General features: G+C 42.4%; 1 protein-coding gene across 6 annotated transcripts in view; it reads right to left on the reverse strand.

Moving 5' to 3' along the window:
- Nucleotides 1-25457, reverse strand: part of LOC309707186 (calmodulin-binding transcription activator 1-like) — a 55689-nt gene that overhangs the window by 15520 nt on the left and 14712 nt on the right. For 5 of the 6 annotated variants that reach the window (XM_082534340.1, XM_082534339.1, XM_082534338.1 and 2 more), the window contains exons 4-6: nucleotides 5332-5399; nucleotides 2491-2626; nucleotides 355-426 (exon numbers count right to left, since the gene is read on the reverse strand). In XM_082534340.1, the coding sequence (XP_082390466.1) occupies nucleotides 355-426; nucleotides 2491-2626; nucleotides 5332-5399 (276 nt within the window). The remainder of the gene's footprint in view (nucleotides 1-354; nucleotides 427-2490; nucleotides 2627-5331; nucleotides 5400-25457) is intronic. The other variant, XM_082534337.1, reaches the window with a different exon arrangement.

The raw sequence follows: 25457 nt of genomic DNA on the forward strand, positions 1-25457 counted from the left end.
TGCCTCATTAATTCAGAAGAGGAGGACTTTTATTGCTGCTTTATGGTTTAGCTTAGTGTTTTGTTTTGAAAATTTAACAGGTGAAGCTCTGTGTAAAACTAATGATATACTAGATAATTTCTAGCAGTCCTTTTTAGGTAGAATGTTAAATAAAAACTAACACAGCTGAAATAAATGCCATGGAGTGGCCATAATGGGAGGGGGAATAGCCCCAAAATGACAAATCTATGGTGCTTTAAATGACAAGTAATAACAAGTCATCACAACACTATGAAATCTTTTTTTAAAGTTTTTTTAAAAAATGTGTATAAATGCTGTGCGATAAGGAAAGGCGGGAAAGGGCAGTGGGCTTACCTGCAGCAGCCAATAGCATCTACGATGGAAGGTGGGGATGATGGAGGAGTGGACGTAGCAGCCATACAGACACTAGAGAGAGGAGAGGAGAGGCGAGGAGAGGAAAAGAGATTACATTGGTTAACGAGAGAAGAAGGGGGATGGCGGAAGCAAGACAAAAACAAAAAAGGAGAAGAGAGGGGGAGAAGACATTGAAGGACAGAACAAGAGAGGAGAACTTAGGTTATACCCACTTAGGTTGTATTGATTGCGGTGCTAAAACTAAATTGCAAACATGCTGTATGCGTTTTTTCCTAATGTCTTTTCTAAAATACCATAAATCTGATGCTGACAATTATAGCACAAGAGATTGTGAAATTTACTGCCTCTGCAAGACTAGGAATTCACAAAAAGTTACAATGTTGTCGTCTTACAGACGTTGCAAGACAGATCAGCAACAGTAAAGGGGACAAAGAAGACGAGGAGGAGGAGGAGAGCAAAGCATAAAGTGTGAGTGGAGCCTCAGCGTGGAAAGTATGACGAAAAGCGGGGTTTGGTATGGACTTCCTCCAGGGCGGGATGCTGACATAGTGCATGTACAAAATAGTGCAAACTGGTGCCAGTAAAACAGTTGAGATTTCTTAAACCCCCCGAAACAAACTGCAATATGATTTTGTAATACCTGAAGTTAAAGAATATGAAATTGTTTTTCAACAGAGCAGTCACAAAAATATGACTTGCACCAGTAAACATCTTATCTTAGAGAATATGTGAACAAGATATAGAGTCTGACCGTGGATTAAGTCAGACTCCAGTTTGGAGCTTTTGACAGCTTTTGATCATCTGCGCAGTGGAAACCTTTTAGTCAATACTCAAAATGTATCGAGGAATCAATACCCGGCCTTAATGAAGTGAGCTTTTCTTTTTGACAGAAGAAGGATGAAATGATGGCAGAAAAGCCTTCTATCAAGGTCAACGCACACAGTACAATCAAGAATCACACACCCACACGATCACACCCACATGCAGCACATAAAGTGGTTGTTTTTGCAGACAATATTGCACACAAACGCAAATATTCAGCAATCTGGCAGTATATAATCCACAGTTAAAACTTGCCCTGTTTTCTTTCTCATATACACACACACTTGTATTTTCTCGCCATTTTGCCTCTTCTCAGAAGTAGCCAGCCCTCTATCTAAAGTGTGTTTTGCCAAAGGCAGAGTGCATTTCCATATATTTCCATTCGATATGAGGAGGCTCTCCATCCAGGGTTATGTTTTTCCTCTCATGCTTCCTGCCGCTCCCCATCCTCCTGCTCCTCTCCCTCTGCTCATCTCGCTGCTTTCCTTGTTCCCTCATTCCCGTGCTCAACACACTGCTTACTTACTTACTTGCTTGAGGGGTCACGGGAAACAGTGACATAAACAATTACTGACCAAGTACCAGGGAGAGAAGTGGCTGCCTTGTGTATGTGTTTGAGCATGTGCATCCATGAACATTTGCAGGGAAATGCATGTGAAATGGGACGTGAGCGTGGAGCTGTGAGTTGCAAAAGGGAATACTTGATCTCAATTATTCCTTTTACGTCTGTGTCTCCAGCTCTCCTTTAATGCAAAACTACTGAGCCCTCCACAAGGATCCATGTGCCTTCTCCTTCGCTCCCCATTCCAAATCATTCTTTCTGTTTCTGACACATGCATGCTCACTCCTCTCACCTCTTGGTATATTCCTGCTGAATAATCAATTTTTGAGCTAGCTGATGTGACTCAAACACACACTCACTCGCACACACACAGACGCTGCCTTGAGACTGGATCGATACCCCTCTCTGTTCTGCTGAAGGAGGCATTGACATCATTCCTGGCCTCAGGCCAAACACACTCTTATCCTTCACAGAGAGAGAGAGGGAGAGAGAGGGGAGACAGAGGGAGGGATTGAGACAGGGACAGGAGGAGGAAGGGAGAGAAAGAAAGATTGGCACCACTTGCTCCCAGGTCACAAAGTGGCCTGTAGCTTCGGCATGTGTGTTCGTTTGTGCTACACGTATGCAGCCCCTCCAAGTGAAGGAGAGTGAGTTAGAGACAAGATTGGCAGTGAAACCACACTCAGCGGCAAACAAGATCATCGACTTGTTTTTCCACTGCAGCCTCTCACCTCTACTCCCTGGACTTTCAGCTTCATGTGATCCTCTCGGGTGGTCTTGCCGTCTTTCCTTTTCTTCCAACAGTACCCATCCTTCCTGTACTTCACCTTTTTACGGTTGTAGAGGATCATAGAGCCATTCTGAGGTCTGACGGGATACATGATAAAGACGTAGTCAGGTATTAGGTTGGTCATTCAGAATAAATGTCTTTGAAGCTAGCAGCAATGCAGCTCTCTGGGATACTGAACAGAACATGAGTTTTGTGCTGCATTCCTAAAACTTCCCGTAGTACCCAAAAACTTCTGGATTGCTCAACTCAAACAAGAAAAAAAAAACATGTTCTTGGTGTACACAGTGACATCAGCGTTACTCTCCCACAGTCAAGTGAGCTGGTCTCATGTGCTCCCTCCCCACTCATACATAGACTCCGGCTCCTACATGTTAATATTTTAGTAGGGTGATTTATTGGCACGGCAGGAACATTGGCCTCTAAGCTCCCATTCCATATACACCTATCAGGATGCTCACACACAAACACACAGGCGCACACCAGGAGCCATGCATGTACACGTACACGTGAGACACCGAGGCTATAACGATATCAAAGGTGGCAGGACCCACCGCCGTGCGTTCTTTGGGCTCAATGTCAAACCTGCTACCCAGCAATCAATCATTACACTTTCAAACATTAAGGACAGGTGTGTGTGTGTGTGTGTGTGTGTGTGTGTGTGTGTGTGTGTGTGTGTGTAGGACGCTGAAAAATGCTTTCTCTGCCTTATCTCACCGCAACAGAGAGAGAACAGACGCGTTAACAATCAATAAACTAACATATACTCACGAATGCTCTCTCGCTCTTTCTCTGGCAGTCACATGCACACAAACACACGTTCATACACTTCCTCTTACTGTCCTCGTCTTCATCAACCTCTAGCCTTTATCCCTGTTATCACACCATCTCTTCATTTTCTCTTTTAAGGCTTGTTTGGTTCCCCCATTCTCCCCTCCACTTTTTCTGATCTGCTCATCTCATCTGTTCCCTCTGCTGCTATCTTAACCTGTGCTTCTCCTTTCATCTAATCTCTTTTCCTTTCCTTTCCTTTCCTTTCCTTTCCTTTCCTTTCCTTTCCTTTCCTTTCCTTTCCTTTCCTTTCCTTCCCTTCTCATATATGTATATGGATTTAGATGATTGCAATTTACTCAGAACACTGTGAGCAGTGAAATTGAATTTACTTTGAGCTGATTTTCTTTGACACCTTAAATCTGTTCTGTTTTGGGGGGTGAGCCTGCCAGTTTCTTAGTGGAGTGGAGACCCCCACCCTCCCATCAAAGCCGAGTTTAGTCTCTGTCTCGAGCAGCGTGAGTCATCTTAGAGCTGCTGATTCTAATTATGTTATGGAGAAGATGGATGATTTCAGATGTGTGTGTGCATGTGTGTGTGTGTGGGCGGCACATGCGCACGGGTTCATACGTATGTGTGCATGTGTGTGTGTGTGTGTGTGTGGCGACAGGGGCGCGTGGATGGTGCCCGTACTGCTCACGAACCCTCTGATTCAAGCAGACATAAATGCTATTGATTGTAACTAGGCTGTGATGTGTGGGATATAAAAAGCTTTTCCACTGTTCCACGGTGTAGCAGAGCAAAAACAGCGATTGCGAGGAAAGTGGGAAAAAAAGAAACAAAACAAAAACGCCACAATAAAGAGACAGAGTGGGTAAATCCGGTAAGGGAGGAGAGAAGGAGGAGTTCATTACACTGAACAAATGAGGTATTTCAGTCAAGGGGAAGAAATGAAGGTCATTGATTGTTATCTTAATATCGACCCCCCACAAGTGTGCAAACACATGCACACTTATGAATGCAAACGCACAAGCGTGCACGTGCACGCACGCACAAAAATGTATGCGCTGCACGTAAATGTCACGGGCCCTGTTAGCTGATCTTTCCATCTGATGGGATTAGGTGTAATCTGTTCTAATCGTGCCTCATGTCATGTGTAAATGGGATTATATTTAACTGCTGCTCAATACCACCAATATGACTGCTGCTGCTGCTGCTGCTGGGAGACTGAGGCTATCCGGCAGCACAACCAATCAATGAGAAATCCATCCACAACATAAACTGTGCTGCTGGCCTCCGGCTGCTCCCGAGAAGAGTCCTTTAGCTGGCACAATAGGAGCGCAGAGGCATATCCTGGGGCTTTCAGCGGTGTCAGTAATCAGAAATGGGGCCACGGGGGTGACCATTTCACTTCCTTAACTTTACTTTCTTCTTTCCTTTCTTGCTTCCCCGTCTCTGTCATTTTTCATTCTCTTTCAGTCCTCTACTTACATCTGTATTAACTAGAGTAAATGTCAATAAGGTGATTTATCAATAATTCACACTGCCCTTTCCTTCAGTCTTTTATTTTCTCTTCCTCTTTTTCCTACCCACTTTCCTAGCTATAACCTCTCTCCATTCTAGGAAAAGAGCTGCTTATGTCTCATTCGGATCGATGAATATTCAGTTCTGGCATGTGAATCCCCGTTCACACCCCATCTTATATACACAAACCCCCCTCACCCTCACTCATCTGAATTATACATCACTTATCCTAATACATTTACATTCATTAATACTCCATTTCCAGCTGACTAGGTGCTTTACAGTCCAAGCATGTTCTGGCGCATTCTCTACATGTAGAGCAGGTCGGCTAGAAGGACCCTTTGGAGACAGTCGACGTACATCACTAATGTTTTAATCAAACAGAGGCACTCAGTCATTGAGATTAAACCAACGTGAGCCACTGACTGATTGAGCGATACTGTGTTTTTGTACGTGTGTGGAAATCATTGTCTGCTCTCTCTCCCCTCACCTGGTTTTCGGCGACGTCGTCAGCCACTCATCGTGTTTCTCAAAAGTGATGAGATATGCAGCAATTTCCTAGAGAGACAGAGACAAGGCAGAAAGGTTATATTGGTATGTGCGCATGTGTGTATCAGTGTGTGTGTCACAGAGAGATAAAACATAACAGGTATTTCCAGATGACCTGCTGATGCCCACAGAGAGCGTGTCACTATCTTGATTGCCACGGTGAGGTCTGGGCGTCTGATTGGTCACAGTGCAGCCAGTCAGAAGACAGATATAGAGGACAGACCCTCAGGGCCAACAACCAATCACACTCACTGACACACTGATGTTTCCCTCCACTGGGGAGGAAAAGCTATCTCCTAAACACACACACATGCTACATAAACACACACACATGCACAGGGGGTGTGTGTGTGTGTGTGTGTGCAGACCTATACACTAGCTGAGAGAGTGCGCTGATAGGAAAAGTTTTCTTGTACTTGGCAGTTTCACAGTTTCCCGGCAGATAAAGCTCGCTCCTAACTCGATTCTTAATTCCTCTGGCTCTCTTTTCATCTCCTCAGCTCTCCTCTCCACATAACTTCTATTCTTCTTCCACACTCAAATGAATCCAATAAGGAAAAAGAAAGTTCAAATCGTACAGGTGCATTCTACCAAGAGTAAGGAAAAACAAAACGCCCGTACACACACACACACACACACATACACAGAGACACAGAGATGCAGCCAAAAGAAACTCTTGTTTATACCTCCTGCTTTTTAGTCGCTCACGCAGCATCGCCTTTTCCTTTCTCTCGGTGAACCCTGTAACCCCTGACTTCCTCCTTGAAACATTGTTCTTTCCCCGACTCCCATCTCACCCACTTGCTGTGAAAGACTGTGAAATGTAAATTGTCCTCTTAAGGCAATCAGTGTTTGAAATGTGGCACAAAGCAATAGTGAAGAAGACATCAACACTCCAGCACTCCTTCATCTGCCCCCTCAGCTCAACAGTCTCCTCTCCAGACCTCCTCTGCCTCTTTCTCCGTGTGTGTGTGTGTGTGTGTTTAGGTATTTGTCCCAGTTTGGCAAGAGAGTACTCCAGCTCCATACCGATCAGACGAGATGAAGGGAGGGGTGGGGGGTGGGGTAGGGATGGGGATGGGGGGAACAGCTGAAGGGTGCTTGCACTTAACTGGATTGTTTTTATTTTTTTATGTACCCTCCATTCGTTCCTCTCATTCCAACCCCTTACTGCCTCATCCTACATTTATGTGTGTTTATGTGTGCGTGTGTATGTGTAGGCTGGGCTGTTATCACACCCTTAATAATTATCACTCTCAAGCTGGCCACTATTAATGTCTGTCTGTCTGTCTCGGGCACATAAAACTGCTCCGAGTCATGGTTGGGTTGGATGCACACAGGCACATTTTCAGCCAAAGCTCGGCACAAACAACAGACACACACACACACACACACACACACACACGCATGCACACGCGCGCGCACACACACACACACACAAACGCAAAAGGAGTGCCTCATTCATTTATGCATCTATTCATTAGCTGTGACAGGCAGCCACCTCTCCTCCTCCCAAACCACTCCGCAGCAAGTCAATATCCTATACGGCCTCCACAGCTCCGGCCAGGCACTTGTGCCCCCCTAGTGACTGTCAGCCAGTGGGAGGCGGGAGGAGAGAGGAGAAGAAGAGAGGAGACGAGGGGCTGGGAGAGGCAGAAGGATGGGAGGATTAAGAAGGAGGGAGAGAGACTTGCAATTAAAGGCCTGCCCCATAAGAGCCATTAAAAAAGCTAGAAACAGAAGAGTCAGCTGAAACGGCCGCCTGACACACTCTAAAACACACCCACCCACACACACACACACACACACACACACACACACACACACACACACACACACACACACACTGCTGCTCACTCCCTCAACAGCACTCACGCTCACCCGTGTGAGGAGTGACAGAAGTGAGACGGTGAAGGTCGAACCTCAGGAAGTCACTGTTATTGTCCCAGTAGAAAGCAGTGATGGAGTGCTTTGAGCATGCCTAGTGATGGTGACACACTGACCCTTTAGGAATACTGTGTGTGCATGTGTGTGTGTGTGTGTGTCTGTGTGTGTGTACATGCACACGCACGCGTGCGTGCATAATAGCTATGCCAGACACACGGACAGGGACGAGTATCTTCCTCAAGGGATCTACTCTAGAAACCCAGACATTCTGCATGTCTCTGTGAGTCTACGTAATAATACATCACGACAGGCCTGCCTGAATGCACACACACGCGCACTATTCCCAACACACACCTATTCCTGTCTGTCTGCGTGTGAGAGAAACTGAGAAAGAGACAGAGTTACTTAAGAAGTATCTAACAAAGCAGAGAGCATAAGTGGGAAGTTAGATTGGAGCGAGTGATGCAGTTAGGGAAATCAGCCTCCCACTCATGCATCACTGAGACCATCTCCCTCCAAGAAACTGGCATGTACAGAACAGCAGACAGACAGCCATACACACACACACACACACACACACACACACACACTCACAGACCTCGGGGAGATTTCCACAGGAGGGAGGATGGGGAAGTTGGGGGGGGGGGGGGGGTCGCCTACACAGCAACAGACTTATACAGGAGCTTTCCCCAGGGAGATTCCGTTATAGGGTCTAGCTACAGGCTAGCATGTGTGTGTGTGTGTGTGTGTGTGTGTGTGTGTGTGTGTGTGTGTGTGTGTGTGTGTGTGTGTGTGTGTGTGTGTGCGCATGTCTGAAGTCTAATGATGAGCATCACCCCGACAGAGATCGGGGGAAAACAGAGCTGTCTATAAACTGGAACTGTCACATCCATTTGAAGTGCCTCAAATGAAGGCTGCTGCTGGTTCTCACCAAAGCAATCATCTGGCATTGAGCAGTTTATTTTGGCAGTACAGGAGGTAACAAACTGAAGGTCCTTTTCAACTACAGAATTTTGTCTCTGCCTTGCTCCTTGAGTCTTGTATACATACCATATGAAGGGGGTGAAACAAACCGCATTAGTATTACAAGTGCCTGATGTTCACAAGCATTCTATTCATAGAGTTCATTTTGCTTTCTTTTAGCAAGCATAAAGCATTTCTGTTATTTATGTTATACATCATTTATTGGTCTGTTTCACCGTATAAAACACACATTACAGTGGCTGTCTCACGCTAAATCCACACGTAACACTATTTGATTTGTGATCTGAAATGTGACACGGCTCATCTCTCAGCATCCCTTTGTGTAACGCTCGTTGCTGACCTCTAAAAATCACCAATGTCATGGAGCAACGGTGGCTTTTTTGAGCAGACTCGAGCTGCAGCAAAGATTATGTTGCAAAGAGAAAGCCGAATGCAGACTAAGTTAGGCTTTGCCTTAAGCTGACATTAATGATGTGAAGTCTATTGTAAACCAGACCAATAATGTCTTGTTTGCACTGTGTTCTCTAACCTGGCTAATTAAAATGTGTGGCTCGAACAGAGAGACAGACAATGACTTATGACGAGGATAATTTTGTTCTGTTCTAGCCACACAATAAAATTTCATCAAGTCTATTGTAAACCGGAGCAATAATGTGTAGTTTGTATTATATTCCCAAACTGCCTCTCTCCCCACAGTGTGTTACTTTCAACAGCCTTTATATTACCTCCACTGGCTAATACAACTGCTTAATGCTGTTTCCATAACAACTGTTGCAAAGCCCCTGATCAGAATTCCTCTCAAGCTTGCCTTGTGTTTATCATATAAACACCTCATCACACACTGAGTAACAAACACATGCACGGCCATGGACATAAAAGACTTATGCACACACATGCATACAAATGGGCCGTTAATACACAAAGTCTCTTGTATACAAAAATAAATATATAAAAACAAAACTAGTCCTGGCTTTGTCTGCCTATCCTCCTGTTCTCTCAGTGACACACTGCGAGACAAACAAACAGCTGCACACATACACACACAGACACACAAGTTTATGCTGCTATCCTGTAAGTCTAACCAAAACCCTAAACTTAACCTCGATCCCATTAAAAGCTGGCCTCCTGTTCCCAAAAAAGAACAGTGGTGCCAACAAGGTTGGTGTGTATAATGGTGAAGGTCATAAAGATGAACCAAACTGGGTGCACACACACACACACACACACACACACACACACACACACACACACGTTATCCTCAAAGTCTAACCCAAACTCTAAAGGTAACCAGGATCCCATAAAATACTGTTCCCAAAAAGACCAGTAGCTTCAAAAAGGTTGGTGTGCATGCTGATAAAGGTCCTAAACATGGAACAAAACTACGTGCTCACGCACACACACACACACACACACACACACACACACACACACACACACACACACACACACACACACATATACATATTTAATGTTGGGCTATCATTGAGGGATAAGGTCTGACCTTCAGTGGGGGCCCGCCTCTGTCACCTGGTTGGGAAAGAGACATGTGCATCACATTCATCTCTGTCTCACCCCAGCTCTCGCAGCATTCACGCGCAGGCGCATACGCTCACACTCAGACATGCGTGCACCCAAAAATATCCCCCATGTCAAAAATATACATGGAAGGATGCACAAGCATGAACAAGTGTATACACATACACACAACGCGGAGGCTTAGTCTCTGAAGAGTCTGAGAGTATGTAGTGGCTGCTGCGCATGTGAGTGATGGCTTTGTAATGAAAAAATCTCTCTGCCCTCTCCTTCACTCCATCTCCTTTTTGGTTTGACCTCTTTACTTTCCTCCCACCTCTCCCATTCCCACAGCTCACCTTCTTCTGCCTTTTTCCCCCCCTGATTTTCTCATCTCCCTCTCATCACCCTCCCTTCCAAATTTACAGAGGTCCAAACGGTGAAAGTGGCGACACACACACACACACACACACACACACACACACACACACACACACACACACACACACACACACTGACGGTATTGAAAGTAGCACAAACTCTTTTAGCGGAGACCTGAGAGCGAAGAAGAGACAGCCTCAATCCACTGGGGGAACATCAATCATATTTTTCTAAGACTTCCCCTCTCTTGCGCACCTTACCTGTCCTCTTCCTCTTCCCTTGCATTTGCATTTGAGGAGACGGCCCCCACTCTCTCAGCAGGGGGGGTGAGCACATCAAAGACAGCAACAGGTGTGTGGTGTCAAACACAATGCCAGGAACCCCGCCGCGTTAGGGCGTCTTGGATAAAGCTTGTCAGAGTCCTCAAAAACTCCCGCAAAGTTAACCAGGAAAGGGTGCTCAGACACATACACACTTGCACACACAGACGGATATTTGAAATTTCAAATGATGAAAGCGCATTTAGCAGTGGCTTTTTTTTTTTTTAAGAAGAGAAAGCGACTTGGTGGCAGCAGTGGCTCGGTGGGGGGTGAGGGTGTCTCACTGAAGGAGTCCCCAGTGGTTGTGTTAACCCCTGATGCCTCTTCTCGTTGTGAGTCACTCTTCCCTCAGAGGGTGATCTCTGCTCTGCTATTGTTGATGTTATTGTTGTTGAGGAGGTTTAGTATGATAAGGAAGGAGAGAAAGAGAGACAGAGAGAGAAACTGAGAGACGGGGAGCGAGAGAGAGAGTGAAAGAAAGTGTGTGCCACCTCTCATTGGCATAAATACTTGTTTACAACAAGACATAAATTGGCACCCTGTCAGTCAGCCTCTCTATTTCTCTTTCGTCTTACTCCCTTACTCTATTTCCTTCCCTGTCTCTCTCCCCCCCCCCCTCTCCTCTTCTCTCCCTCTGTGCTGCTAAGCGTATTATAACACTCCCTGGTTCAGCCCTCTCTCATTACCATATTCTAATTACATTCGTTAAGGGGAGCATTTGGGAGTTTAATGAATAAATTTGAAAGATGGGTCTCTGTGGCGATCTTTAGGTTTGTCTCCTTCTCAACCGACTAAAGATGGGAGCATACGTGTGTGCATGTGTGTCTGCATGCACGTGTGTTTGCGCACCTGTTCAGTACGTGTGTGTGCGCGCACGCACGCTCGGTAAATATGACTGTAGCTGCATTTCAGAAAAAACAAACAAATCTAGTTAGCTCCTGGAGCTCACGTGGAGATCAAAATCTAAATCTAAATCAATTCAGAATTCTGTTTGTTTCTAACAAATAAAGATTTCATGTCATTTGGTTGTTGTTTTGGAGAAGAAGAAGAAAAGAAAACTTGGGAGTCACCCATGTTGAAGTCATGCATATTTAACTCTCCTCAAAAACAAGCTGCCAAAGACAAGCATCAATTTACAGATGTACAAATTGCTTGCAATCTCGAGTTTATCTTTTCTACTGACAATAGAGCTGGAGGCTTCAATCTGGGAGACGGGCAGGTGGAGTCATAACAATCATAAGCAAAAGTAAACATGAAAGGTTATCAACCCAGCTCCGCTCACTGGCTTCTATTGTTGTGCAGTTTGATCTGTCTCTGCCTAGGACGAAGCCCAGGGCTGTGGACCTGTGCTCACTCTTTCAGGGTATTGCAAAATGTAATGTACCTTTCACATGGTTTAATAAAACAGTCCCCAATGTGTTCCCAGTTCTGATGATTGCCAGCTCGCGCTTCAAAGAGTGAGGGAGAGAGAGAGCAAAACTCACTTCTTGCTAAGAAATCAAACTTTTTTTCAAATGTAACCAAATTATGTGCTTTCACTTGGACAACTGCTTTGATTACTCACAATTAAGCAATACCACAAGCAATAGAATCAAGATGGAGAATTTAATTTAACCAACGTCCCCACAGAATTCATTTTTTACTGCAACTTCAATTTAATAAAATGAACATTTTCTTCTTTGGCTAAATAAATTATTATTGCTTATTTTTTTAAAAAGATCTCAGACAGTGAATCAGTTTCCTGTTGAACTGAGCAAAGGTATAAACACAAATCTGGAGTCAGCAGAATTTGGGCAGCGTCTTTTGGTAAAAAGTATGGATTTGTATCATTGTGAATTCAGCTTGATGTGGACCGATCCATCCTGATTTTTTTCCAGCACTTCAATTTGTATTAAACTATAGCACCAGGGACAGAGTATACATATCTCGAACAAATTACGTGAACTGCAGAATGCTGTAGAAGTTAATAGTTTGCAGTACAGTGTAACACTGGATTCAAAGGGGCTCCTCTTCACACTATACTTACAGTAAAGATACATAATGCAAGGTAGAGCCCAGAGTCATCACCTTCTCTTCAAGTACTGTGATTCATGCAGTGGGCGCCAAAGAAGGTGTGCTATCTTTAACTCTTACCACTATAAAACACACATATACATATATATATATATATATATATATATATTAGGGCTGCCACAAACGATTATTTTGATAGTCGACTAGTCACCAATTATTTATGCGATTAGTTGACTAATCAGATCATCATCCACTGGACGTAAAACTACAGCTTATTGCACCAGCAGCATCTGCTCTTATATAACTATCATTAGCTTACAGCTTTAAGCTTTTAAGGTGCTAACTAAAAATAAAGACAAGATGATAGTTTATTCAATTTTAATGAAATTTGCAGATTGTTTCGGTGAAGTTTAATAAACTCCTTGCTATCTAAAATATAACAGGACACCGGAGTATATTCTCCAGCATCTCACACTTCTGATAATCAGCTGTCTGCTTGACGTTTATTCAGCTGTGTAAAAACTATAACTTTAATCTCAGACAAACCGATTTACTCAGGAACAAATAAAATACAAAAAAAAAAAAAAGCCAAACAACAACATTTTTAATTTATCTAAGTGACTCATATATATTTAACCTGAGTAGCGAAAGACGGCGGTGGGTTTGAAAACAATTTGCCGGGAGTCCGGTGTTCTCACCGCGCTAGTGACCTTGCCCCCGGCTAGCTATCGAGCTAGTGGGTAACAGACGTCTCCGAAAACGTCGGAGCGCTTTTGAAAATATGTGGTGTCCTGATAAACTGAGCCGATATTTGAGGTTTACACAGCTACATTCTTGGCTGAAAATATGTTAAACGTTTATTTTGTGACCCAGAAAGAATAATAAGAGTAATATTAAAACTAACTAGCTGCCGCCATTGTTGGAAACTGAGCTGGGCCGCGCTATGAATTCTGGGACACAGCTGCTTCTTCTTCTTCTTCTTCGGGGTTTAACGGCAGCTGGCATCCTTGTACATGCAGTGCTGCCATCTTCTGTTTCAGTCCGTTATTACACTCTTAAATCCTGCTACTTATTCCTGCGTCTTTTGGGATCTTACAAAGCTTCAAACGACGCGTCGACTATTAAATCAGTCGTCGACGATTTTGATAGTCGACGTAATCGTGACTAGTCGACAAATCGTGGCAGCCCTAATATATATATATATATATATATATATATATATATATATATATATATATATATATATATATATATATATATATATATATATAAGCATATATATATATGTGTGTGTGTGTGTGTGTGTGTGTGTGTGTGTGTGTGTGTGTGTGTATATATATATATATCAGGAAGAGAAACTTCAGCAAATACTTTATGGTTTATATCTGACAGCAAGCATATTTTTTTGTCTATGGAGACACTGAGTTTACTTAAGTTTGGTTGCCTTTGTTGCAAATACTTCTGCCAAAGCTATATAATATTTGCTAATTTAATGCACTTTTAGAGATTCAAAGGCACACAGACATCAGTCATTGCCTTCCAGGCTGTCCTGGTAGCTTTCCACCTCATATGAACTGTAATGGGGTGTGACTTTCTAGTTCAACATGCAACACCTAAGAGCAGGCAGAAATTGTAGCTTAGAGTCTCACAGAAAAAAAAGGAGGCTGAAGTTGTGTGTTGAACATAGTTAAAACTTGCTAAACCTATAGCCATACTGCCAGAACATATATACTTCCAACAATAGGTAATTGTGCACCTAGGCTAAGTAATACCTGTTTTGTGGGTGGGAAATCTTGCTGCCGCCATGTTTGCAGCAGTCATGAGCGATTACTTCCACTCTGTAATCATCTCATTTTTGTAAGAGAGTGATTTTGCCTCGAGTGTTAGGGTTGATTTCAAATAAGCAAACAATATTGTTATTGTGAGTGTCTGAGTCAGACACACAATCCAGAAAGCAAGACTTTTAATCTCTGTGACTTGGTCAAGATGCAGCTGAGACAAGTGAGATGCTCTGCCTTGAGGTGTTTATAATGCCCCCTTCAACCGCTTTATACTGCATATTGAATCAATTAAAACGCAGTATATGCTCTGCCGGTATGCAAATGCAGCATTGCTATCCCATATATAGTTGTCTCCTTGGAGTACAAGATGATGGATGATATATTACAGCTGAGCTGGTCTTAGAGTAATGACACAGCTGCACTACAATACACAACTTAGTGCACAGCTAATAGTGTATATGCAGAGCGACAGAACGCACTCGCACACACATACACACAAATGCCACCTTGTTTAATCCCCCGGGAATCAGTGAAATTTGATTACCATGACTTTTACAAACACACTCCATATGAGAGTAGACATTCCATACATCAGCGAGGGGGGCGAGGCAGGAGAGGGAGGAAGAAGCGGACCGAATTGGGGAGATGGAGGAATATGTAGTGCTAGATCGAAGTGCAGTTGGAGAGGAAAAGACTGGACTCCTGCTGTGAGCCCCTGAATGGAACAGCTCAGATATCATAACTCACACTGAAAGTGCAAAACACACACACACACACACAGACACTGAAAAAATCTCTATATATTACGGTAGATGTTGGGAATAGCATATTTACCAGTAAATGTATATGTTTCCCTGGGTAACTCTTGTAAATGTTTACATTTCCAGAATAATGTTAGTGGAAAATGCTAGACACAACACCATGGGATTCACACCTCTCTCACTATGTTTTGTTGTGGATATGATGTTGTGGGCGGCCAATTAACCCCTTTTGCCAACCTCCTCTGAAAAACTGAGAAATAAATTGAGCATACAAACATAAATACAAACAAAGCAGAAATTAATGCTTTGTAGGTTTTAAAACACGCAATCATAATTGACCTACAGTCATGTGAAAAAAAGTTTTCAGAAGTCTCTCTGTAATCCTGTGAAAAATGATGTAAAGTCTTGCTGCTTCCATAGAGATATGGAAGGTGCTCGTAATCAAGTTCCCTTGATTAAATGATCATCAACAAGTGTGAGCAGATTTTGGCAGTTTGCTGGTCCAGAGCATTCAGGTTTGGGTGAACACAGTGCAACAATCTTTCTAGCAGTGGATGTCCCTGCAAATCCACTTCAAGGTCAGATCAGCGAATGCTCAGAAAAACTGGAAAAAAAAACCCCCAAGATCTATAGCTCAGACTTTACAGGCCTCAGTTAGCTCATTAAAGGTTGAAGTACATGACAGTGCAATTAGAAAAAGATCAAGTATGGCTTGTTTTCTAGGGCTGGCAGGAGAAAGCTCATGGTAGCAGGACTTTTTGTAATGTTGTAACGTTGGATCTGTAAAAACCACAAGACTTCTGGAACAATGTGCTCTGGAAAGACGAGACCAAAAGTGGAGATGTCTGGCCATAATGCACCAAACACAGCATATTAGCACAAACACCTCATCCAGGTTTTCAAAGGACTCCATAGATTCCTCTATGGAGGAATACACCACATTAGAGCCATTGCATGATATTGAAACATAATATTATTCGGTTTTAAAAGCAGATGTTGTGCATCAAGACTCTTTTTTCCACATTTGTTAGAGCCATCCAGTGCACTTTCATTAATGTATAAAAATCATAGAAATTTTTGTGTTACAGTTTAGGTTTTTAATTGTGATTTTAAAGAGTTTTCTGAAACAACTCTGCACCAGGAGAAACATTGCTCACAGTGAGAGTGTAGTACACACCGCAGGAGTGTTAAACTGTTTGTCTTCTTAACTCATTAACAAGTGAAAAACACATTACCATCCATAAAAACATCTACCAATGAATGTTAATCAATTCACTGCTATAGACATTTACCACCGTAACATGGATCTGCTTTATAAAATCATAAAGTAATGAGCAAACAGATGATAAGAGGAAATAAATGAGAGTGTTCTGAATCTACCGCAGCAATCTGACATTTCTTTATTATTACCTTGTATTTTTGGTCTGGAGCGAATGCAGTTGATCTAACCCTGGAAATGCAATTTAACAACGACATGATCTTACCAGTTTTAATTAGAAATAAACCTACGGACTCCAAGTGGCCATTAGATGATGGAAGCTTATGAGGCCAACACACTTAGATCCAGTGCGATATCACATTAACAAAACTGACAATTTAACCCCACAGCAACTTTACGCAGCAAAAACAAATGTGGTCGGATAAATTTGCATCCCCTTTGCAAATACGTATGAACTTTGATTGCGTTAGTAAAAAATATTTGAGCTGGGATGTTTTTATTGACAATTCTATTCATCTTGGATTAGCTACAACAGAGGCAGTTAATAGTGCCATGTACAAAATTAACTGAGGCAACTTTGATGGAATAGACAACAAACTGGAAAGTAAATTGAGGTCTCTTCACTCCAGAAAAATAAATATTCGGTGATGTATTAAAAAAAGACAGGCACAACCATAATCTGTGTCTTTCCAAGAATGCAGCGAGAAAAGAATTTGTAGAGACCAAATTAGCATCATGCCAGAAACTGCAAATTTGTAGACAGACAGACGCAAAAATAAAAACCATAAACACTCCAATCATGTCTAGAGGAATAAAATTAAAGACTAGGTTACCATTAATAGGTTATAAATATATGTACTCATAGGCCACTTGGTCAGGTACACCTGTTCAACAGCTCGCTAACACAAATATTTCATCAGCTGTCTGTGTATTTAGTAGGGGTGCAACGATATTCGTATCGATATTGAACCGTTCGATACAGTGCTTTCGGTTCGGTACGCATATGTATCGAACAATACAACATTTGTAATTTATTTTATCAACTTTCCTTCTGACGATGCTGTCTGTGTTGAGCGCTCAGTGAATCTGTGTTCGACTACTCCGCCTAGGCTGCACTGTCGAGCGCAGATCCACTGAGCGCTCAACACAGACAGCATAGTCAGAAGGAAGAGCGCAGGGCAAGCTAGCGAGACAGAAGTTAAGCTCTCCTTGCAACAGGCATTGAACCTCATTCAGATCTGGCGTTTGGAATTATTTTGGTTTTCATGTGACGTATGACCCTGAAGGTAAGCGAGTCATGGACTAAAGTAAAACAGTATGTTGGATGTGCCACGCAATGCTCAATTACATTGGTGTGAACTAGTGTGTTAGCGCAGTTAGCTCGTTAACGTGTTGGCCGTCTAGCCCCATGCACGGAGCGATCGGCGGTAGCTCGTTAACGGAGATTTGCCGTGTTGTGGCGTTAAGGTCATTTCAACGAGATTAACCTGAAAGCACTAGTGGGAACACAACGAATATGACTGCACATTTACGCCGACATCATCCTAGTGCAAAGACAAGTGGAAGCAGACAAAAAAAAGCAAGCATGCTACTAACTTTAGCCGAGTCATTTAGACAGCTGTTAGCACATGATTCTCCTTATGCTGCTGAGAATATAGCCCAGAAGAAGCGGATAGTATAGCTTTTATTTTGGAAAGAGACATTTCTCTGTAATAAACTCTCTTTTCCAAAGATGAGTGATTCCTCAATCAGATACAGGGCTTGCAATATCGCTAGCCCGACGTCCCGGAGCTAGCGATTTTTTTCAGTCGGGCTACCAAAATCGATCTCTTCCCTGCCCGTCGGGCTATTGTAGGAAGGAAAAATATATGTCAATGCTTTTGCATTCTTTCGGAAATGTAGCTGGGTAATTATGTCATTGGCATCGGTGAGCCACTGTCAATATGTGACATATTGAAGTCGCGTTTGAATTTGCGCTTGTTTTTTTGCTTTCACTTTGCAATCGTGCGAACTGTGTATAGAGAGCGACAGCACTGATCTGTGAGTGATGATAATTTGTGCACCAATTCCTCTGACATTGTCTTATTAATCGTTAGCTTACTATGCAAACATGACAAGTGAAATCTCCCGCAGCTTAAACATGTGAGAGGTTGATCGCGCAGAGAATCGCTGAGCTTATGTGAGTGCGTGTGTAAAAGCATTTCAGTTCTGCTGAGCCAAATAAGACAGGTCAGGGTGAAGAAGTGACAGCCAAAGAAAAGCTTACCACAAAACGGAGAAGTTATGACAAATCAGACTATAAGGCAAAAAGAAAGTGCAGCTTTATGGTTTCATGGACAAAAGAATTTCTGTGGCTGCAATATGACGAGCTAAATAACCAGGGCTGCACATAAGTGGTCCGCAGGTGCGCATTCGCTGTCAAAATAAAAAACACGCACAAGGGTTAGAGTTAAATTTAAAAACTGTACTTTTGAGTTAAAATATATAATTTATAATTTTAATAATTTTATATTATTTTAATAAATGACAAATTAAAAATGCATGAACATTTTTTTGTATCGAAAAAATATCGAACCGTGACACCAAAGTATCGAACCGAACCGAACCGTGAATTTTGTGTATCGTTGCACCCCTAGTATTTAGGCATGTAGACATAGTCAAGATGATCACATGCAGTTCAAAATGAGCATCAGAGAGGAAAAGAAGAGTGACTTAATTTAGAATGGTCTGAGTATTTCTGAAACCGCTGTCCTATTGGGATTTTCCCATGCAACTATCTCTATTTAGATAGAGGCATTTAGAGGCACCACCTTTTCACAGAATGCTCTGTCATATCAGGGAGTGAGCTTCTGGAATAGTCTTCCACTGTCAGTGAGGGAAAGTACAAATCTCCCTTTAAGAGTCACTTAAAAGGGTGACTGAGGGACACACAAACACGTGATCATGTTTAATTAATCATGCTTTATATTGGACATGAAAAAGAGTTAGTGTATTACAAAAAGGGAAATAACTATTAGTGTAATGCGTCAGTGCAATATCAAGACAGTCAGGGCATGTGTAACACTGGGGTTTGTGCAATATAACTGATGTGTTTCCGTTATTGTTATCTATACTGTCCTCTTTTGTCCACTCTTCTTGTAATTGTTTGTTCTAATATAATGTGAGCACGGTTTTTGTCCTTGTCACATGATCTATAAATAGTGTCTCTGTATGTTTTTCCTAACTTGTGTGTAACACCAACCTGCCAGAGGGTCTGCAGATGGAAACCAGCCCAAGGCTATAATCTGGCATATTTACATTAGTTAAAATGTTCATTAATATGTATTGCACCTCTTTCTAAATAAAATAAATAAATACATAACTAAATAAATATTTCTTACAGAGAATGGCCCAAAAAAGAGGAAATATCCAGCAAGCAAAAATGTCTTGCTGATGACAGAGGTCAGAGGAGAATCGGCAAAAAGCTTTGAACTGATAGGAAGGCAAAAGTAACTCAAATAGACACTGTTTGCAATCAAGATATGCAGAAGAGTATCTCTGAAGGCACAACACATTGAGCCTTGAAGCAGATGGCCTACAGCAGCAGAAGACCACACCTGGTACCACCCTGCACTGTATCAACAGTTCAGGCTGCTGCTGGTAGTGTAATGGTATGAGATATTTTCTCAGCACACTTTGGGTCCTTTAGTACCGAGCAATGCGACAACCTGCCTGAGTACTGCTGCTGACTATGTGCATCCCTTTATGAACACCTTTATGTATCCATCTTTTGATGGCTGCTTCGAGCAGAATAACGCGCCATGTCGAAAAGCTCAGATCAACTGAAAATGGTTTCTTGTACATGACAATGAGTTTACCGCACTCAAATGGCCTCCACAGTCACCAAATCTCAATCCAATTCACTTCATAGATTCACTTCATACTGCTGAGTAGACAACTCCATAATCCTTTATCAGTGATAAAGCAGTGTGAAATGTCAATATAAGAACCTCTCTGATGACTCAAGTTACGCTCATGCAGACCCAGATGTTCATCGATATGCTCAGTGTATATTTGTCATATGAATTTACAAACAATATTGCTAAATACTTTGGAACTGGAGACTGCAACCTGGTTGGGCATGAGTAAAAGTAAGCTGTGTTTCAGATCAGCAGACCATATAGATATGACTCTACACCCATACATCGAATAAAAAAGTGTACAAGATTTACACATATCTTTATATGATTTATTTATTTGTTTTATTATTTATGCGTTGTTGGACTTTGCAGCACTATTTACATCAAAGCTAAGAGTATGTTAGACTGAAACCTACCTTTGTAAACATGAGCAGAGAGTATGAAATATGCATTGACTTCAGAAATCCTGAACCAGGCATATTCTCTACAAGTCCCTAAGCTTCAGCTACTAAGTCAAGAAGAGAAGATGCTTAAGAAAAAGCTCTGTACAAAAGAAAGCCTTCCAACACTTGTTGTTCCTAATTTGTACTCTAATGTCATGTGTAAGTCACAGTTATTTGGCAATATACAAAAGGCAAATTGTTGTTAACATATGCAGTATTTGACTTCTAAAGGCCCAGCAAAGCACATAGTTATGAAAGTTAAATAAAGTTATCTAGACAAAACTCTACAGATGCAGTTCTTAAAATAGGAGCAGAAGGACCAGCTGTCTGTGCACGCACATGAACACACATACACATTTATATGCTTTATCTGTCTCCAATGAATTCAATCTAATTTACACAAGAATCAGATATTACAGAGGTTTTATGTGGGGACATTTAAAGATACAAAAAATATTGTCTCCACTGCACAGCCCAGCTTCTTATTACAGCAGACACTCTGGGTCATTCAGTACTTGGTCGGGTTTGGAATCTAACAGGAAGTTAAAACTCAAAGGTGCACACACACACACACACACACACACACACACACACACACACACACACACACACACACACACACACACACACACACACAGAAGCACACACAAATGCACTCGGGCACATACACAACACCCCCACACTCACAGTCGCACATTCCCACTGTTTAATATATTTCTGTGTCTCCAGTTAACAATATTTTGTGTCAAATTATAGTGGGCAAGATAAATAGTGGGTCTGTGCAACATGGAGAAAATAGAACAGGAGGAAAATGTGGGGCTTCCAGATGGGTAGGAGGAGAGGAGAGGAGAGAAGAAGAGAAGAGAGCAGAGGAGACCTTTGACTTTTAACAAAGCCTTTAATGAATCAATTCCTTATTTACAGTCATACAAAGAAAAACACAATATAACTGCACATTTTCACAATCTTACCCTACCCCACAGTAAACCATTACCCAAGAAACTGAGACCACGCAATTCATTATTCACTGTGTACAGAACATTTCCTTCACCCCCCCTAAAAAGAGATGAAATGATCCAAGTCTGCAACCATTTCATAGTAGGTGAACTCTATTCTGATACGAGCAGACACCAGACTTTTGAAGTTTAACATCTGCAGACCCTGTTCCTTTCATTTTATTCCTCCTGGTTAACACAATCCCAGTTTTTGCCTGACCTATAAGAAAACTGACTAGATATGTCTCCACTATGCTGCACTATCTGTCTGGGTTTACAAATGAGAATGTTGTCGTCCCTCACCTGTCCGAACGCAGCCAGAGGAACTAGCCTAGGACAGGTTACCCACAGAATTTGCAGGGTCTCCTGTTATGTGGTCTATATGTGCCACATATCTGTTTGTGGCCCCAGCCCCCATGTGCCACTCTCCACTGGAGAACCGCACTGTGCTTCTTTATAGGTTTGTCCAGCTGCCTATAGGAGAAGAAAACTAGAACAAGAAGTAATGAAGCTCCGTTGAGAGCTTTCATACTCGCAGCATACAGGAAATACATATATCTTTGAGGCTTTAGGAAGATCAGTGAGCTGCAGTGTTTCAAAAGATACAAGAGCCACGTCTTCTTCATGTTGCTCTACTACAGCGTTGATGGCAAAGGAGTTCAAACCAATGGCTGCGCTTCTGCGGAGCCTACAAATAATGCTCACGGAGACCAGGAAGGGCAAAGCACAAAACCAGTTTAAGAGCTGATGGCAACAGTTTTACACTGCTCTCCTGATCTCAAACCTTCGAACTTTGTCAGGCCAGCTGTTGTAAGGATTCTTTGTATGCCAGCAGAGTTAAGCATCCGGAAACTGAGTAAGTGGGCTACAGAACAGAGGCTCTTCCCTCATGTTCCCATATACGTCTGCAGTACGGGGGCCCCACAGGGAACGGTTCTGGCTCCGTTCCTCTTCACCATCTACACTGCAGACTTCTCCCACAATTCCACCCAGTGCTTCCTGCAGAAGTTCTCTGATGACTCTGCAATAGTCGGCCTCATCACTGATGGGGACGACAAGGAGTACAGAGGACTGACTCAAGACTTTGTGGACTGGTGCCAGCTGAACTACCTCCAGATCAATGCCAGTAAAACCAAGGAACTGGTGGTAGACTTCCGCAGGCACAAGCATTCTCCACTGCAACCACTGAACATCCAGGGTATGGACATTGAGGCTGTGGACAGCTACAGGTACCTTGGTGTTCATCTGAACAACAGACTGGACTGGACTCATAACTCAGACGCCCTCTACAGGAAAGGGCAGAGCAGGCTGTACCTGCTGCGGAGACTCAGGTCGTTTGGGGTGGAGGGCCCACTCCTGAAGACCTTCTATGACTCTGTGGTGGCTTCTGCTATCTTTTATGGTGTGGTCTGCTGGGGCGGCAGCATCTCTGCTGGGGACAGGAAGAGACTGAACAGGGTGATCCGAAGGGCCAGTTCTGTTCTAGGATGCCCTCTGGACCCAGTGGAGGTGGTGAGTGACAGGAGAATGGTGGCTAAGCTGTCATCCCTGTTGGACAACGTCTCCCACCCCATGCAGCAGACTGTGACAGCACTGAGCAGCTCCTTCAGTGGGAGACTGCGGCACCCACGGTGTGGGACGGAGAGATTTCGCAGGTCTTTCCTCCCCACTGCTGTCAGACTCCACAACAAAGACTTTAACTGAACAAACACACACATCCACACATGTGCAATAACACTAAGTGCAATAATCTTTTCTGGCATCGTTGTATTTTTACTCAGTTGTATATAGCATTCGTATTCTATTTTTATCTTATTGTATATTTTTATTCTATTTTATTCTACTGTATATAGTATATTATTTTATTCTATTCTGTACAGCTGTGTACTGTATTTATTCTTATTGTATTCTAATTTTTGCGTCATAACTTTTGCACTGTCCACTTCCTGCTGTGACAAAACAAATTTCCCACGTGTGGGACTAATAAAGGTTATCTTATCTTATCTTATCTTACTTTTGAGCACTCTTAAGCCAGTGGTCTTTAGCATGTCTTTAGCACAGAGGTAGAATGATGAAGTTCCTAATATGTCCATACTGGTAAGTTAAGTTAAGTTAATCAGTCTCTTCTGAATGTCCTGCACCAGTGCATTTGAAGGCTCAAGAAGATTATTCACAACCGGTCACCGCTGTCCTATAGGGGGCTATAAGACAGCTGTGACTGGGCCCGCATTCATTTAAACAATCGGGCACTAATTTTCTCCACTACACCCTCCCAGTTTTTCCTCTGCAAATCATCATTGCCAAGAAAAACCCCAAGGCATTTCATCCCCTGTCTGCTCCACTGCAGCCCAGCTGGAAGTAATGGCTGCTTGTTTGCTTTTCCACTCTCCTAACAGTAAACCTTCACACTTTTGCCAGTTAACTCTCACAGAGGATACACACTTACACAGTGGTAACTTTTGTTCCAATATGTGAGCATCATTTTTGACTAGCAGACAAACTAACTGGCATCTGCATCAAAGTTTAACCCGGTGAGATCCTGTCTTAATTGGTTCAAGAGGGGCTCAATGGTGAGAGCATACAACATAGCAGACATTAGCCTAATGCCTCTCTGTACAGGGACTGGTCTGCTGAGTCCCCCTCGTATCTTCAGCAAAACAGACACATTTGAATAGGGAAACTTAATTCATGAAATACTTTTTATTCCAAACCTAAAAGCTTCAAGCATCCTAAACAAATAAAAATGATCCACTATGTCAAAAGGATTTTCTTGATTTATAGAAAAAAGGCGTACATCCAGACCCTGACATTTTGATAGGTCATTTCATGACTCAAAAACAGATTGTCTATTTTTGTGCTTTCAAGAATGTAATATGACTGATTGTTATTGATAACAGAAACCAAAGTATCAAACAGTCCTTCAGTCTATTTGAGAGACATTTTGTAATTATTTTATAATCTATGCAAAGGAGAAACACTGGACTAAAGTTTCTAAGCAAACCTAGATCTCTCTCTTTTTTTGTAAATGTTGGCAAAATTGCTCTGAAGCAGCTGAGCAGCATTGTTGCAGAATCTAATAAGTCTCTAAAATGTTTATACAAATCTTTTCCCAACACAAACCAAAACAGTTTATAGGACTCTGCAGGGAGTCCATCGATTTCTGATGCTCAGCCACATGTAAGCTGCTGGACGGCAGTAGACAACTTGTCAAAAGAAAGGGGTGTCTCAGTCGAAGTTTTCTGTCTGTATCTAGTGTTGGCAGTCCTTCCATTACCATATCCATGCATCTAGGATCACAACTGTCATCAAAAAGTTCACTAGATTAGCTGCTGTGGTCCTGTCAGGAAGCTTCAGGTGTCATCAAATTATGATACCTAACTTCTGTTTTCTAATTTAAAAAAGCTTGTTGTTGGCACATTAATGGAAGATATTCCATTTCTGACTGAAGTCCCCTTTTTTTTGCTCTTGCTTTACTCCCAAGTTTTGCTGTAGCTCTGCTTCCCGATTAATGAATGTATCCTCAGATAATCAAATTTGGCTTTCTAATACCTGTAAATAGGCGGTTTTGCTGACAAAAGGTTCCAGTTTGAGTTTTCCCCAATTCACACCATTGAGTTACTGATTGGAAGTGATTTTTTTTTCTTAAACCCAAATGACTCGAAAGTGACTGACAGATGATCGATTTTACGAATTAACTGAATATTTAAATGCCAATAATGAAAATGATGAATAATGAAACTACCCTTATTCTTCTTTAGGGAAATAGTCCAAAACCACCACCACAAAACCAATTCCACACACTCACTGGCCACCTTACACTCCATCACTCCCAGCACACAATGTAAAGAGGAAAGGAGGGACAGTTCTAACTC

Source organism: Aulonocara stuartgranti (genome assembly GCF_965226115.1).
Source record: "Aulonocara stuartgranti genome assembly, chromosome: 5".
NCBI classification, from domain to species: domain Eukaryota; kingdom Metazoa; phylum Chordata; class Actinopteri; order Cichliformes; family Cichlidae; genus Aulonocara; species Aulonocara stuartgranti.